This window comes from Rhamphochromis longiceps, linkage group LG11 (genome assembly GCF_057381845.1).
Source record: "Rhamphochromis longiceps isolate RC_006_pf linkage group LG11, R_longiceps_female_GT1.1, whole genome shotgun sequence".
Classification (NCBI taxonomy): domain Eukaryota; kingdom Metazoa; phylum Chordata; class Actinopteri; order Cichliformes; family Cichlidae; genus Rhamphochromis; species Rhamphochromis longiceps.
The window spans coordinates 31364848-31378839 of record NC_140567.1 but is presented as its reverse complement, the minus strand read 5'-3'; the positions used below and the strand labels follow the sequence as shown (position 1 = coordinate 31378839).

At 39.1% G+C, this 13992-nt stretch overlaps 1 protein-coding gene across 8 annotated transcripts in view; it reads right to left on the bottom strand.

Annotated features, from left to right (window-relative positions):
• Positions 1-13992, bottom strand: part of mef2d (myocyte enhancer factor 2d) — a 75218-nt gene that overhangs the window by 10969 nt on the left and 50257 nt on the right. For 4 of the 8 annotated variants that reach the window (XM_085423643.1, XM_085423641.1, XM_085423647.1 and 1 more), the window contains exons 7-10: positions 6226-6404; positions 4910-4939; positions 1653-1770; positions 1223-1394 (exon numbers count right to left, since the gene is read on the bottom strand). In XM_085423643.1, coding sequence (XP_085279769.1) covers positions 1223-1394; positions 1653-1770; positions 4910-4939; positions 6226-6404 — 499 coding nt within the window. The remainder of the gene's footprint in view (positions 1-1222; positions 1395-1652; positions 1771-4909; positions 4940-6225; positions 6405-13992) is intronic. The other 4 variants (XM_085423642.1, XM_085423649.1, XM_085423645.1 and 1 more) reach the window with 2 other exon arrangements.

Here is a 13992-nt window from a genome sequence, read left to right as displayed (position 1 = left end):
GTCACATCAGTTCTGCAAGTGTAAAAATAATATCGTGACATTTCACTTTTTAAATTGCTTTCATGGTCTTGCAAAGCACCAACAAAGGGAAGATAGGTAAAAAAAAAAAAAAAAAAAAAAAAGCTAACCTCGGTTAGAAGGACTTACAAAGAATGTCTCAATAATAAAGAAACATACTCCCAAACACAAACACTGAACTCAAAGAACGGACCCACCTTTGTAGCTGTGTTTGCAAAAGTAAGTTAGTTGTTTTAAACCTAAGAAACTTTTTAAGGAGCTGTTTTTCTTCATCAGTTGTCTGCTTCCTGTACTGCACTGAGCTGTGAAAAAAAACTGTTTACAAAGTAGCTTTTGAGTGCTGTATAATCAGTTAAAATATGATGGCTTGATTCAGCTACTAATGGTGTGTGTCTGCTCTGTAATGACCTCGCTTGTTTGGAATTTATAAGTTCGTCTGACTCGTTATAGATCTGGTCATCTGAAGGAGATAAGAACGTCCTTAGAGCACAATTTAACCATGCAATGCAAATCGAGCCTAGTGTGTCTGTTAATACGCACCAACATACACATTATTTTTGTTTTGTTTTTTTCAAAGGCAGTCTGTGGTTTCACAGATGCATTAGAAGTATCCATCACCGGATAGCCATCAAGACACCAAGAACAATGGGACTACTAAAGTAAGAAGACGGACCATCATTCTAGTGATGATTCCAGGCTTTTTTTGCTTTACAGCAAAGCAAAATATAAGGTCTGAGGGCACTCAGACCAGCTGCAGGGATTTATTTTTTAATTACAAATTAGCTCAAATTCTTCAGGGTAAACTTTGTTCTAAGAGTAACCTATTAGCTGGAAAATTAGGAAGACTTGAAAAATGGGAACGTCCAAGAGTGAGTCCACCTTTAAAGTTTTAAATCTAGAGTGCCACATAATGCAGCTAGAAGCAAAGCCTTGCAACCAGAAGCTAAAGACTGGGACCGCAGTGGGAGGTGGAGCTGAGCAGGGGGAAGTATCTAGGTCACCACGAAGATGAATAAACCGCAGCTTGGGTGATGTTACAGCTTTGTATACGACCATGTGCTATGGTTTGTGTAATGGATCATGTGACATGTGTGGCTCTTGTAAAAGTTTTACTGCTCAGGTATTTCAAGGAGAAGGTTAAAGGTTGTAAGATTAATGGATTCATCTCATTAACGGTGTTTTATAGTAAGAAAAGGGAGCTTACACCAAGTTGCTGAGTGATGCCAAGCTCAGTTGCTGTTGCTGCTGTTGCTGCTGCTGAGAGACTGCTGGTTGCTGTTGCTGTTGCTGTTGCCAAGCAGCCATGTTGCCAGGCACCAGCCCCGGTGGCGTGAACGTCTGGAGCGCTGTGAGATCTGCGCTCGTCAGCTGGTACTCTGAGATTAAGGGATGGAGGGGGAGACGCAGAGGGAGAAAGGCAGAGAGAGGAGACGGAGAGGAGGGGTGAGGGGGATTGTTTTACATCATACAACTTTCGGGTGCATCAATATTAATCAGCGCTAATCCATATTAATGGAGACCTTTGAAGTAGAATCACTCCAGAAGCTCTCACACAATGAACAAAGTGAATATTCATAGTGGTTTGTGGCATCACACTACAAGACTTCCAAGTTTTGCTGCCTTCCACAACTCACCAGTGTTGTAGGCCGTCTGCATGCCGGAGAAGGGCGCTAGGAGACTGGGTGTTGCCACGGAGACCACTGGTGTGGTGAGTGGCTGTGCCACCTGGGAGCCGCCTAGTCGTTGAGCATTCTGGGAACACAGAGAGATGGACAGAGGAAGCTGAACATTGGGGCATGTGAAGTAGAAGAAGTGATTCTAAAAACAAAGTCTGCATTGAGCTACTGACAAGTAGCAAGTTGATTTTCATATGCAACATTTCCTCTTGGTATAAACATCTGCAAGTCTCTCTCTGCACAGTGTAGTTAATCCATGCTAAAACACTTGCACTGTTAAATTCACAACCAAATCCTTCTGATGTTTTTCATGTTGAGGAATCTCTGATAAGACACGCAGTATTTGAAAGAGAGGGTTTGGTTATAAATCTCAGATGGATGTTTTAGCCAGAATGGTTTCATAGATCCAGTGTTGCGGCTCCATGTCGTGAGAAAACCTGGTCTGGATCCACAACAAATCATCTCTTTTTCTCCTTATATGGACTGAGTGTAGAGGTTCACGGCACATGACTTCATCCATTTTCAACAGCAATAATGATAATGGTTAGCATGTGCTTTTCACTGTACAGCAGAGTGGAAGCAGAGACTGTAATGTACCCAAGGTCAGCTACTACTTAAATAATTTTACTAAAACCACAGCTTGCTCTACTTCTATTTCAAATAAAAACAGACACATTATCTCCTGCATTCTACTCTGTGCTTTACAAAGTACAAGTGCAGCAACTCTAATTAACTTCCAGCTCTGAGTTTTACTGACACTTTAGAGGTTTTATTAAGAGATAGAAGCAAAGAAAACCTAATAACTAAAATCTAATATAATAAACATTTAGTTGATTTCACTTGCGCCTGTGCAGGGCATTGGAAGATTCATTATTCACCATGCCACAGCCAGAAGCATATCCGCTTCCAGCAAGAAAATCCAAGCACCTCAGTTCTCTCTGAGGTGTTTTAACTTTTCTGTGACACTTTAACATCGGCGTGCAAGATGAGAAATGTCTCGCATCTCAAGGTGGCGTTGGCACGGCAATGCTGTCGCCAGGGCCGGGTGCTTGTGTTATGTAGCATCACGGTGGAAGGTGTTATGAGAGGCATCGCTGTGCTGGAGAATCATGCTGACAGGAACGCATGCATCGACAAGGCTGACAGAAGAGAGACGAGAGGGGCTGAATGTGTGTAAGGACGTGTTTTTATTTAGTGCGTGCATGTGTGTGTGTACAGAAAGGAATGCAAGGCATGAATAAACAATGTGAGGTGTGCGTTTGCTCTGAGGGGTGGGTATTGGTATATTTATGCAAGGAAACACCCGTGAACCTGTCAACATGCATGTGTGTGTGCGTGTGTGTGTGTGTATGTGGACTGAAGAGGTCAGCGTATCTGAGTCTAACACGTCCATCTGTGTTCCAGGTTGGAGACTTTGTGAGCTTTCCTCACTCTGATCCTCAGAGCATCGACACTCGGATGAAACCAAACATGCACATGCTGAGCAGCTTTCACACACAGCAGAGAGTCAGGTGGTTGCTCCGGTTCCCTTGATGTTTTCTCTCTACAGTCTATTTGTGCTTCACAAATGTCACTTTAGGCTAGGCTCAACTGTCCCTTAAATATACACATTTTAAAATTCAATTTGCTTTCAGGTTTTCCTTCGCAATAATTCGCAATAATACTCCATCAATAACAAAAACTGGAAATCGTGAAAATGCAAGTGCTAAAAGACCAAGACTGTTTTCAATATATTTCAATTCAAAGGATAAAAAGCACAGTCTTTGTAAAAGAAAATACCTGGTCTCAAATGTTTTGGTAATATTTTACAAAGAGTACTGAGATTTAACCCTTTAAAGAATGAACCATGAAAAAACTGTCATGAAATTGTAAATTTTTTTTATAAAGAGTGATTATTGAACCTTCAGCCAAATCAAAAAAATATAATAAATAAATAAATAAATATATTAAAATGCATTATTTATTTACATTTTTATTATAGTTGCTATATCTGGCATTTTCTCCACACAATCTATTGCTTAATCGATTGCTTTTCTTCTATACTATATATAAACTTTTTAAAAAATTATATCAAACACTAAGTTCTAAGTTCATTTTAGGTTATGTTTCCCAGACTCTTACGACCTTTGGTAAATACACATTAATTTGCAGTCTTGCAGAGAGTTGTTTAAGGAGACGGACAACCTGTCATGTTTTTATGAATCTTATTTTAGCTAAGAAATATTAAAAAACCCTCCTGTTAAAAGAAGATTTACACTTTTATGATTTGTGCACAGATTAAACATACACGATAAATTCTATAACACAGCTTTAGGGATGTTTATCACTAGTGTGCAGCTAAGCTTAGCTGATACCACCTTTTTCCAGTCTTAATGCCAACCTAAATGGAAGCTTCATATCACATCTTAGAAAGCAATACAGAGATTATCATTAAGCAGCTTTTGGATGTAACTTTATATTTACATAGCATCACATAGAAATGTTATCCATCTTTTCATCTGACTCTGAAAGAAAGCGTTTTTTTTGTTTTTTGTTTTTGTTTTTTTTTCCCCACTGGTCAAACTCTGCCTCGTGGTAAGCTTGTAGCTAATAAAGTCTAAAGACGTTTAAAATAATTAAACAGTGCCTTTTAAAACTTTATGTTCTGCATAATTGAGAGCGCATCTCATGAAAAGCTTTTCAGTCTAGTCGTATTGTAGCCATCTATATGCATTTAGTTCTCCGTTTAAGAAAATGATGTCTGTCAAATAAATGGAATATTAAAGTCCTTTCAGTCCTTGGGCCTAATGAATTAAGCATGCAAGGTATGTGGTTATGCAGAGCCTGCCTTTCTTGTATTGTGTATTGTTCCGAGACTTTCCCTGACAAACTTGAAGTTCAAGTCAAGTCTTGTAGGATTGAAACATCACAAGTTCAAGTCTTTTCATGACTTTAATCAAGCCATAAACTCTGTTGGCATTTACAAATCTTGTGGTGAAGCTTGTAGTGAAGCATAACCCTTACAGTCAAACTCATCCAGGAAAAGAAGCAAACAGATGATTTCTCCACTGTCTGTGTGTAGCTCTGATGCTCCAGTGGCTTTACACCTACTCTTCTCATAACACCAGTGCCACTGATTCAACCCTGAAGTGATGCGTTTGCTGACCGTGTCACACTCATGCTCGGTGAGATCACACACCACATCCATGAGCCTAAAACTCTAAAAGTCTATTCACCTCACTCACCAACTCCAGCTCTTCCTCAGTCTGCACGGCCGGTGGAAGAGGGGAGAGTAAAAAACAAAGGGCTGTTAAGTTTCTATAAAATCTAACTGGTGTAGAGATATGAACATGTTATGGTTACTTTGAGAATAATTATAGAGATGCATATCATGGTAATAAGATACTGAAAAGTGAAGGAGAAAGACTGGATCCAGAAGTCAGCTGCGGATCTGTCTGTCTGCCTTGTTAGAGACTGTACACCATGTATGGATGGACATTGTTGCTTTATTGTGTTTACAGATTTCTGGCTGTAGTAATAGAAATTATGTAATAGTGAGAAAGTTAGAACCATATTTAGAGAAGGAGAGCAGACATTATTATATTTTAAATTACATAAATTATTTCACTTTCTGGCCATTAAAAGGCACAGTGGCCACAGCAAAAAAGGAATCTGTGAACATGTCACACATGTGAGAACCACGTGAAACATTTTTATTTTCATCTTCTAAGCCTCTCAGTTATTCCAGACTACTGCCGAGTCCATCACCTGCACAATCTTCTTGTAGACTATTTTCTTCAGCCTGATGAATGTGGACAGGTTGTTCGCATCGCTGGAATAATTAATAACCAGAGTTTTCATATAAAGTAACTCATCTTTATAGTTAGATTTAGAACAAAGGAATCTAAGGGTAAAGTGTTTTAAACACTTCTAATTCCTGCTGTCAGAACTCAGAAATGTTCAAAGTTGGGTTGTGTCAGTTGTCGTTTTTAAGTGACCCAAACAATTATTACTTCAGCTGCCAATGGCGAGTCCCCGCAAAGTTGTGCAGCAGCAGAAATAAAGATGAAATGGTTTGGCAGTTTCATTGCATGACTCAAACTGGAAGTGGCTAAAGAGAAGTAGCAGTCGTGGAAATATGTTTTCATGATATGACACATACTGCTGGAGGCAGACAGGAGGTCCTCCTGGACAGTGACTTGCACAAAGATCCTGACAAAAATCTCCCACTGTAGCATTTATGTCATTTTTGTAATACATTTAAAATCTAGATTCATCAAGTTGCTCATTCAACATTGTGGAGGTTTGGACTATCAATGCAAACTGAATAGGATAGAAAATATGAATGGTTCACCCACGAGGCAGGCCCCTATTGTATATATTATAGGCTTCATCAAAAGGCACCGTAACAAAAAGAAAGGAAAGATTACTGATACTCATCATTGAGAGACTGGCTGTATTACACTTGAGAGATTAAAACATCTGAAGCCTTCATCGCATAATTTTGACTAATTCTGAACTGAAGTACTGCTTCCACTCATGATCTCCTTACCAGCTGCATGAGGCTCTTGCCACTCTGTGAGGTGATGACCCTCAGGTCCGGCTTACGGCTGTTGACCATCTGAGGGCTGGGTGGAGGTGGAGACTTAGCCGGGACTACTTTCCCCAGGCTGTTGCCATTGGATACAGAGAGGAGGCCTGGGGAGGCCCTGGCACTGATGTAGCCATTAGCTGGAGAGAAACAAATAAAGAAAGTGAGGTTCAGTGCAGAGGAAGTGTAGAAGAAGGTTGTGTGTTTGTCTGTTTTGATGCTTTTTATGTTTCTACCTGTGAACTAGTGACTTTTTGTGCTTGTCTGCCTGGATGTGTATATTCAGCTCTGCATGCGTGTGTGAGAGAGCTCTCATTAGTGAGTTGATCGCTCTGTCGCACCACATGCTCATCATTGTTTCTGTACCTCAAACAGCTTTTTTCTTTGCAAGATGATTCTCTGCAGCTTCTTCACATCAAAACCATGTCATGATCTCTCCAGATCTATGTTATTTCTTTATTTCCATGTTCACACTCACTCTCTACACATTTCCTCTTTTACTTTTACGTGTCTTGGCACTTGGTTAAAACAAAAACATGCAAATCTTTCTGGACACCTGCCATCTGTGAAACACTGTGAAAAACCCCCACTTCCTTAGAAACTTAGCTTTCATTGCCACTGAATTATTGCTAAATTGGTCTCTATGACACAGTCAAAAATCTTCCATGCAGTTTAACGATTACACTGTACTTTCAATACTGTGACTGCATATAATGTACATGTGTAAAACCATTATATTGTATTTACACACATGTAAATTATTACTTGTAGCAATACATGATATTATAAACTGTTTTTTGAGAAAAACAAAATAAAAATGTTTCTTTTATATAAACTAAGGTCCATAAGGTTTTGGAAAATAACAGTTTTTGTCATTTTTCTTCTGTACACCACCACAGTGAATACTCTGAAAATCAGATGAAGGGACAAGGCAATGTATACAAATGCATTTAATGTCCTTACAATTCATGCAGTAGCTTTTTAAAAAACATCTTTTTTGCATCTCATTCACCAAAATTGGAAAAAATGATCATTACAAAAATATTTACAGACCTAACTATTAGGGGTGCAACGATATTCGTATCGATATTGAACCGTTCGATACAGTGCTTTCGGTTCGGTACGCATATGTATCGAACAATACAACATTTGTAATTTATTTTATCAATTTTCCTTCTGACGATGCTGTCTGTGTTGAGCGCTCAGTGAATCTGTGTTCGACTACTCCGCCTAGGCTGCACTGTTGAGCGCAGATCCACTGAGCGCTCAACACAGACAGCATAGTCAGAAGGAAGAGCGCAGGGCAAGCTAGCGAGACAGAAGTTAAGCTCTCCTTGCAACAGGCAAATTGAACGTCATTCAGATCTGGCGTTTGGAATTATTTTGGTTTTCATGTGACGTATGACCCTGAAGGTAAGCGAGTCATGGACTAAAGTAAAACAGTATGTTGAATGTGCCATGCAATGCTCAATTACATTGGTGTGAACTAGTGTGTTAGCGCAGTTAGCTCGTTAACGTGTTGGCCGTCTAGCCCCATGCACGGAGTGATCGGCGGTAGCTCGTTAACGGAGATTTGCCGTGTTGTGGCGTTAAGGTCATTTCAACGAGATTAACCTGAAAGCACTAGTGGGAACACAACGAATATGACTGCACATTTACGCCGACATCATCGTAGTGCAAAGACAAGTGGAAGCAGACAAAAAAAAGCAAGCATGCTACTAACTTTAGCCGAGTCATTTAGACAGCTGTTAGCACATGATTCTCCTTATGCTGCTGAGAATATAGCCCAGAAGAAGCGGATAGTATAGCTTTTATTTTGGAAAGAGACATTTCTCTGTAATAAACTCTCTTTTCCAAAGATGAGTGATTCCTCAATCAGATACAGGGCTCGCAATATCGCTAGCCCGACGTCCCGGAGCTAGCGATTTTTTCAGTCGGGCTACCAAAATCTATCTCTTCCCTGCCCGTCGGGCTATTGTAGGAAAAATATATGTCAATGCTTTTGCATTCTTTCGGAAATGTAGCTGGGTAATTATGTCATTGGCATCGGTGAGCCACTGTCAATATGTGACATATTGAAGTCGCGTTTGAATTTGCGCTTGTTTTTTTGCTTTCACTTTGCAATCGTGCGAACTGTGTATAGAGAGCGACAGCACTGATCTGTGAGTGATGATAATTTGTGCACCAATTCCTCTGACATCGTCTTATTAATCGTTAGCTTACTATGCAAACATGACAAGTGAAATCTCCCGCAGCAAGCTTAAACATGTGAGAGGTTGATCGTGCAGAGAATCGCTGAGCTTATGTGAGTGAGTGTGTAAAAGCATTTCAGTTCTGCTGAGCCAAATAAGACAGGTCAGGGTGAAGAAGTGACAGCCAAAGAAAAGCTTACCACAAAACGGAGAAGTTATGACAAATCAGACTATGAGGCAAAAAGAAAGTGCAGCTTTATGGTTTCATGGACAAAAGAATTTCTGTGGCTGCAATATGATGAGCTAAATAACCAGGGCTGCACATAAGTGGTCCGCAGGTGCGCATTCGCTGTCAAAATAAAAAACACGCACAAGGGTTAGGGTTAAATTCAAAAACTGTACTTTTGAGTTAAAATATATATTTATAATTTTAATAAATGACAAATTAAAAAGGCATGAACATTTTTTTGTATCGAAAAAATATCGAACCGTGACACCAAAGTATCGAACCGAACCGAACCGTGAATTTTGTGTATCGTTGCACCCCTACTAACTATGTGTAAATTGATCTAAGGGACTTTATATATAATATTTAACTTCATCTCTTAAGGCTTTCCTTCCAAATCATTTATTAAAATGAACAGATGTCAATTTGCCAAAAAATGAAGAATTATCCAATACACAAGATGCTTAAAAGAGTGCATATTAAGAAATTAAACCTGTTCTGATCTCACATGGAAGTCTGGTAATGTTTGTTTTGTGTTTTAGTTAATGAGAAATGTATGAAAAGTCAAAGATAATTTTTTAAGGCCATCTAGTCCAGATGAGTAGCTCACTGATAAGTTTTTAATAATTTCAACAGTGGAGCTTTACAAGGTCTTAAATATGCACAATACATTTAATTACGTTTAAGGTTAAATGAACTGGTTTTAGTCTTTTCATGAGGCTTGTTGACAGTATTCAAAGATAAAATAACTTCTGGTTTGCAGTGTAAAAGTTCTCTCCCCCTTGTTCTTTTGATCTTTAACGTCGATCAGGGCATTCCAGTAACATGTCTGGCCACATTACAGCATGCTACACCTGTTGAACGCACCCTCCTTTGAAATGGCACAACTGCCACATTCCAAACCTGAACACTGCCACACAACAGTTACTCTAAGAAACAAAGCCTGATTCGTGACGTGCTTCTGTCACAGAAAAACACTGCACGATACAATGCTGCTTCCTCTCCCATATTTACGTTCTTTTCTATTAGTAGGTTGTGTAGTGTATTTAAGATGGGTGTCGTTGGGGTTTTTTGTCTACTGTGTTTACCTTTGTTGCCTATTCATGTTAAATCAAGTTTAAAAAATTAAAACGAACGATGGATTTGGTGGTGATGTGGAAGATGGAGGATATCTGCTTGTCATAACAACAAGGCTCCAGCAGACAGCAGCCTGTTCGAGGCTAAAAGACAAGTAGGCTCAAACAGAGACTCAGTCACAGAGTATATAAAAAGGGGGACAGCAGGGACTTTCCCAGCCCTAACACACACACACACACACACACACACACACACACACACACACACACACACACACACACACACACACACACACACACACACACACACACACACACACACACACACACACACACAGAGTATTCCCCTTGGACAGACAAGGGATATGTGTGATAGCAGTTCTCCATGACGCTGCCTCCAGACACAGTGGCATGTGACTCTGCTTCATCTCAGTCTCACACACACACCTCCCATAAACGAAACCTCACAACAACAACTAGAAGCGAACACTACCTCTGTTATCAGCTCAGCGGGAGGGAGACCGGGCAGAGAGGGAGGAAAGAGGAAAAGCACAATAGGAGCAAAGGAAGGAGTAATAGAGGGATAAATGGTGGAAAAGGGAAGGAGGCTTGAGAAGTTAAGGCAAAGCTTCTTAATGTGAAGCACCTTTAGACATCATGTGAGACAAAGAGACAAAGAGCTTTATAAAAAAACAAAAACAAAAGAAAGATATGAAGATGAAAAGTAGACCCTGACAAATAGATTTTAAAAAGAGTAAAATATGATTAAATATAACCTAAATAGGATTAGATGAACATTATGAAAGAAAATAAAGTTACAATACAGCTATAGTGCAGTACATGATAAGACCAAATTTACCCAAATTAAATTTAATCAGAGGCAGAGGCAAATAGAAAAATCCTCAGACTTGATTGAGCTGCCGTAGACTTGAACTTATCTGAGACTTTGTTGAAAATATATGAAGGAAAAAAACCCTGAATGCTGAGTCTTCATGTTTAGTTTTGACTCTGGGGATATTAAGCAGACCTGTTCTTGTCCTAGAAGATTTGACAGGTCTGGATAGTTCCTGACAGAGCAGTATCAGATTTGTTCTTTGGCCCTAAAACATGATATAGACAAAGAAAGAAAGCTGGAAACAAAAAGAGATAAAGCAGAGCTTAAATAATTGCACTGTATAGTATTACCATATAGTTTATGTTATTTCCTCCAAGTAGGAAAACAAAACAAATCTTCAATAACCCCTCAAAGAAAAGAAAATGATCATTACAAGAAAAAAAAAAAAACTATTAGCCTTTAAACTGAATTTCAAGTGTGAAGAAGGAAGGCAAGAAATGATAGAAAAAAGGAGAATTAAGAAATTACTCAGAACTGTGGGAGGGAAAAGAGAAAGGAGAGAAGGAGGAACCAGTATGGTCAGGAACAAAGGAGACAGGGAACAACCAAAGAGTAAGGTATATGGAAAAAATCATTAGGAGGGAAGGAGAGACAGGACAGAGAAGGTACTGGAAGGACATGTGAATGCTGGGAGGAAAAAAAGATGTTGCAGAATGCAGCAAGGTAGAAACAGATGGAATGAGACAAGCCAGGAAGATAACAGTAGAGGATGTCAGAAGAAGGTACTGTAAGTCAAAAGACAAGAATGAGATGAAGCAATACGAGATGATAAAAGAAGAAAAGGATGGTGGAAGAAGTAGGACGGGAAGCAAGGAAGTAGACAAACTATGACCACGACAAGAGGACAAAGGAAGCTAGCAAGGAAGAAAGAAAGTGGGCTTGAAAAGTCATTTGTAAAGAAAAGACAAAACAGGATAAGGATGGAGATACTGAAAGCAACAGGGACAGAAGAAGGGGGGAAGAAGGAGGAAAGAAAAGATGCCAGCAGGTAATGAGGTAATGAGACAAGAAGCAGAGGGCATAAAGTGACCACATATTAGATATGACTGAAACAGAAAGGGAATACAGGAGGAGTGGCAAGAAAGCTACTTAGGAAAAAGGAATGAAGCACATAGGGATGAAAGGGTATCTGGTTACAGAGGCGGGGGGGTGGAAATAAGTAGCAACAGAGGAGGAGAAGATAATAAGGGAGGAGTAGAGATGAACAGAAAGGCTAGGAAAGGAAAAAAAAGCATTTAGGAAATGAGGGACAGAAGGTAGAGAGGTAATGCGAAAGGAAAAAGAAGAGTTTGTTTTTCAGCATCATCTGACCAGTGAGAACACCTGTGTCCTGTTGACGCACAGTGAACCCTCATTACATCAGGTGACTCGGGGAAATTCTGCGATCCTCCGTGTGTTTCATGCTGCACAATGTGCACCGAGCACTTGTGCATGTCTCTGATGGAAATCTGTTGCTGTTCACATTGTGTTCATGGCTCTGTGTAAACAGAGAGGGTGGTGGCGTCGTGGCGATCCAGAGTCAGGAGTTACAAACAATGTGAATACGAGTGTGAGCCTCTGCTCGAGTTTGTGACGCGTTTTTCACTCGCCCTCAAGCCAACTCCAAATCCCCTTAGAGAAAATAAAGATGGAGTGCTGAGATGCTTGTGTAGCCCTGTATGTGCATGGATATCTGCTTACACTATACTAGACAAGTGTTGGTTTTAGCTGGAATTTGGAGATGCAGATTACTGACACATTTTTGTGTTTACTGAAGTCATTTTTACAAGACTCCAGACGCATTCTTGTTTGGACACTAAGGGATGAAAAATGGTAAATTGTGGAAAAATATGTAACAGCAAGGAATAAAACACAAAGACAGTATAAAACATGGTCCCCCATTTCCTTGGAACTCTGAATTCTGAAACATCAACATCAGCTTTTTGAATGCTGCCATGCTTTCTTTTTTCATTTTGTTTTTTTTATTTTGAACGACAGAATTTAACTATTCAATTCTTTTTTTTTTAATTACTGGAAAAACAAAATTGAGAAAATAACTTGAAATTTCGAGTTAGGCATCTTAAAAATTTGTGTTAGCTCTGCCAATCAGGAATCTCAGTGAAGGAAGTAATTTCCTTGTTACACGGAAGCAAATGGTGCAGACACGCACAATCAAAATCCAGGTAACATGGAGATAAGCTTCCTTATTGGCAGCACTAACTCGAGATTTCAAGTTTTTAACTTAAAATTTTGAGATACCTTAGTGAAATTTTTCAATTTTCTTGGAATTTGGAGTTAGGCATTTCCAAATTTTGAGTTATTAATTCAAAATTTTCTACTATAGATATAAATATATACATTTTTAGTGGTGGAAACAAGCTTCCATATTTACCTTATGTGGATTAAATGAATTAGAGGAGCAGATTCTGATTAGGAAGCCTATGAAACAACATGGCCACACCATAACTCATTAATTCAAGTGGATGAGTTACAAAAAAACCACCCCAATCAGAGCTGTTATAAAGGGGGAAAACAATGCAGCATCTGCTATAGGCATGCTTTCAATTGTTGTAAAGTCTGGCAATTTAACACAGCAGTCTATAGCAGACTTCCTTTTGGAGTTAGCCGCAAGTGGTCAAAAGAGAAATGTCAGTTTTTGCCACGTCCTCTTGCCTTCACTTTTCAGCTTTGGAGGTTGGCCCTGACCTTCAAAATGTACTTTTAAAAAACTGAAATCTACAATACAAATAAATCTGACTTATTTTCTAACATAACCAGCAACACAAAACAACTTAGCTTTACACGTAACTGTGAAAATCAACCGAAGAAGTAAAGGATGTATAATCCCATATTTCTAGCTGTATCTAGTAACAAATAGAAATTTGTCTTGATCTGCTGAGGTCTGGAGCTTTCTGCCTTGCCCACAGAATGCATTTGAATCGAGGGCACAAATGAAAATGGAAAAATGAAAAAAAAGATAAAAACCTACAACTAAGGTAAGGCAAAAAACAAACATACACATTTTTAGAGGAAAAAACTGCCCTACTTACAAAGAAATGTGAATTTTGAATAACAGAAAAGAAATTCTTTTGTGTTTATCTCTGGTCTTTGTTTTAATTCCATGCTTGCTTGTTTTCTACCCTCTCAGTATCTCTTTTACATTCTAATATAATAACAAACAGAAACTAAATAATTTTTATGTTTTCCTAAAAAGAACTACAAGAAAAATGTTAGACTTAACAGAAGAGTTCAAACTTGCAGATTTGTTTTTGTTTTTTATTCCAAGCAGTTAAAAATAGCATACGCTTATTGAGTTGTGGACCCCGTGTTTTCGTGCCGAGTCGTGAAGTGACTGTATTT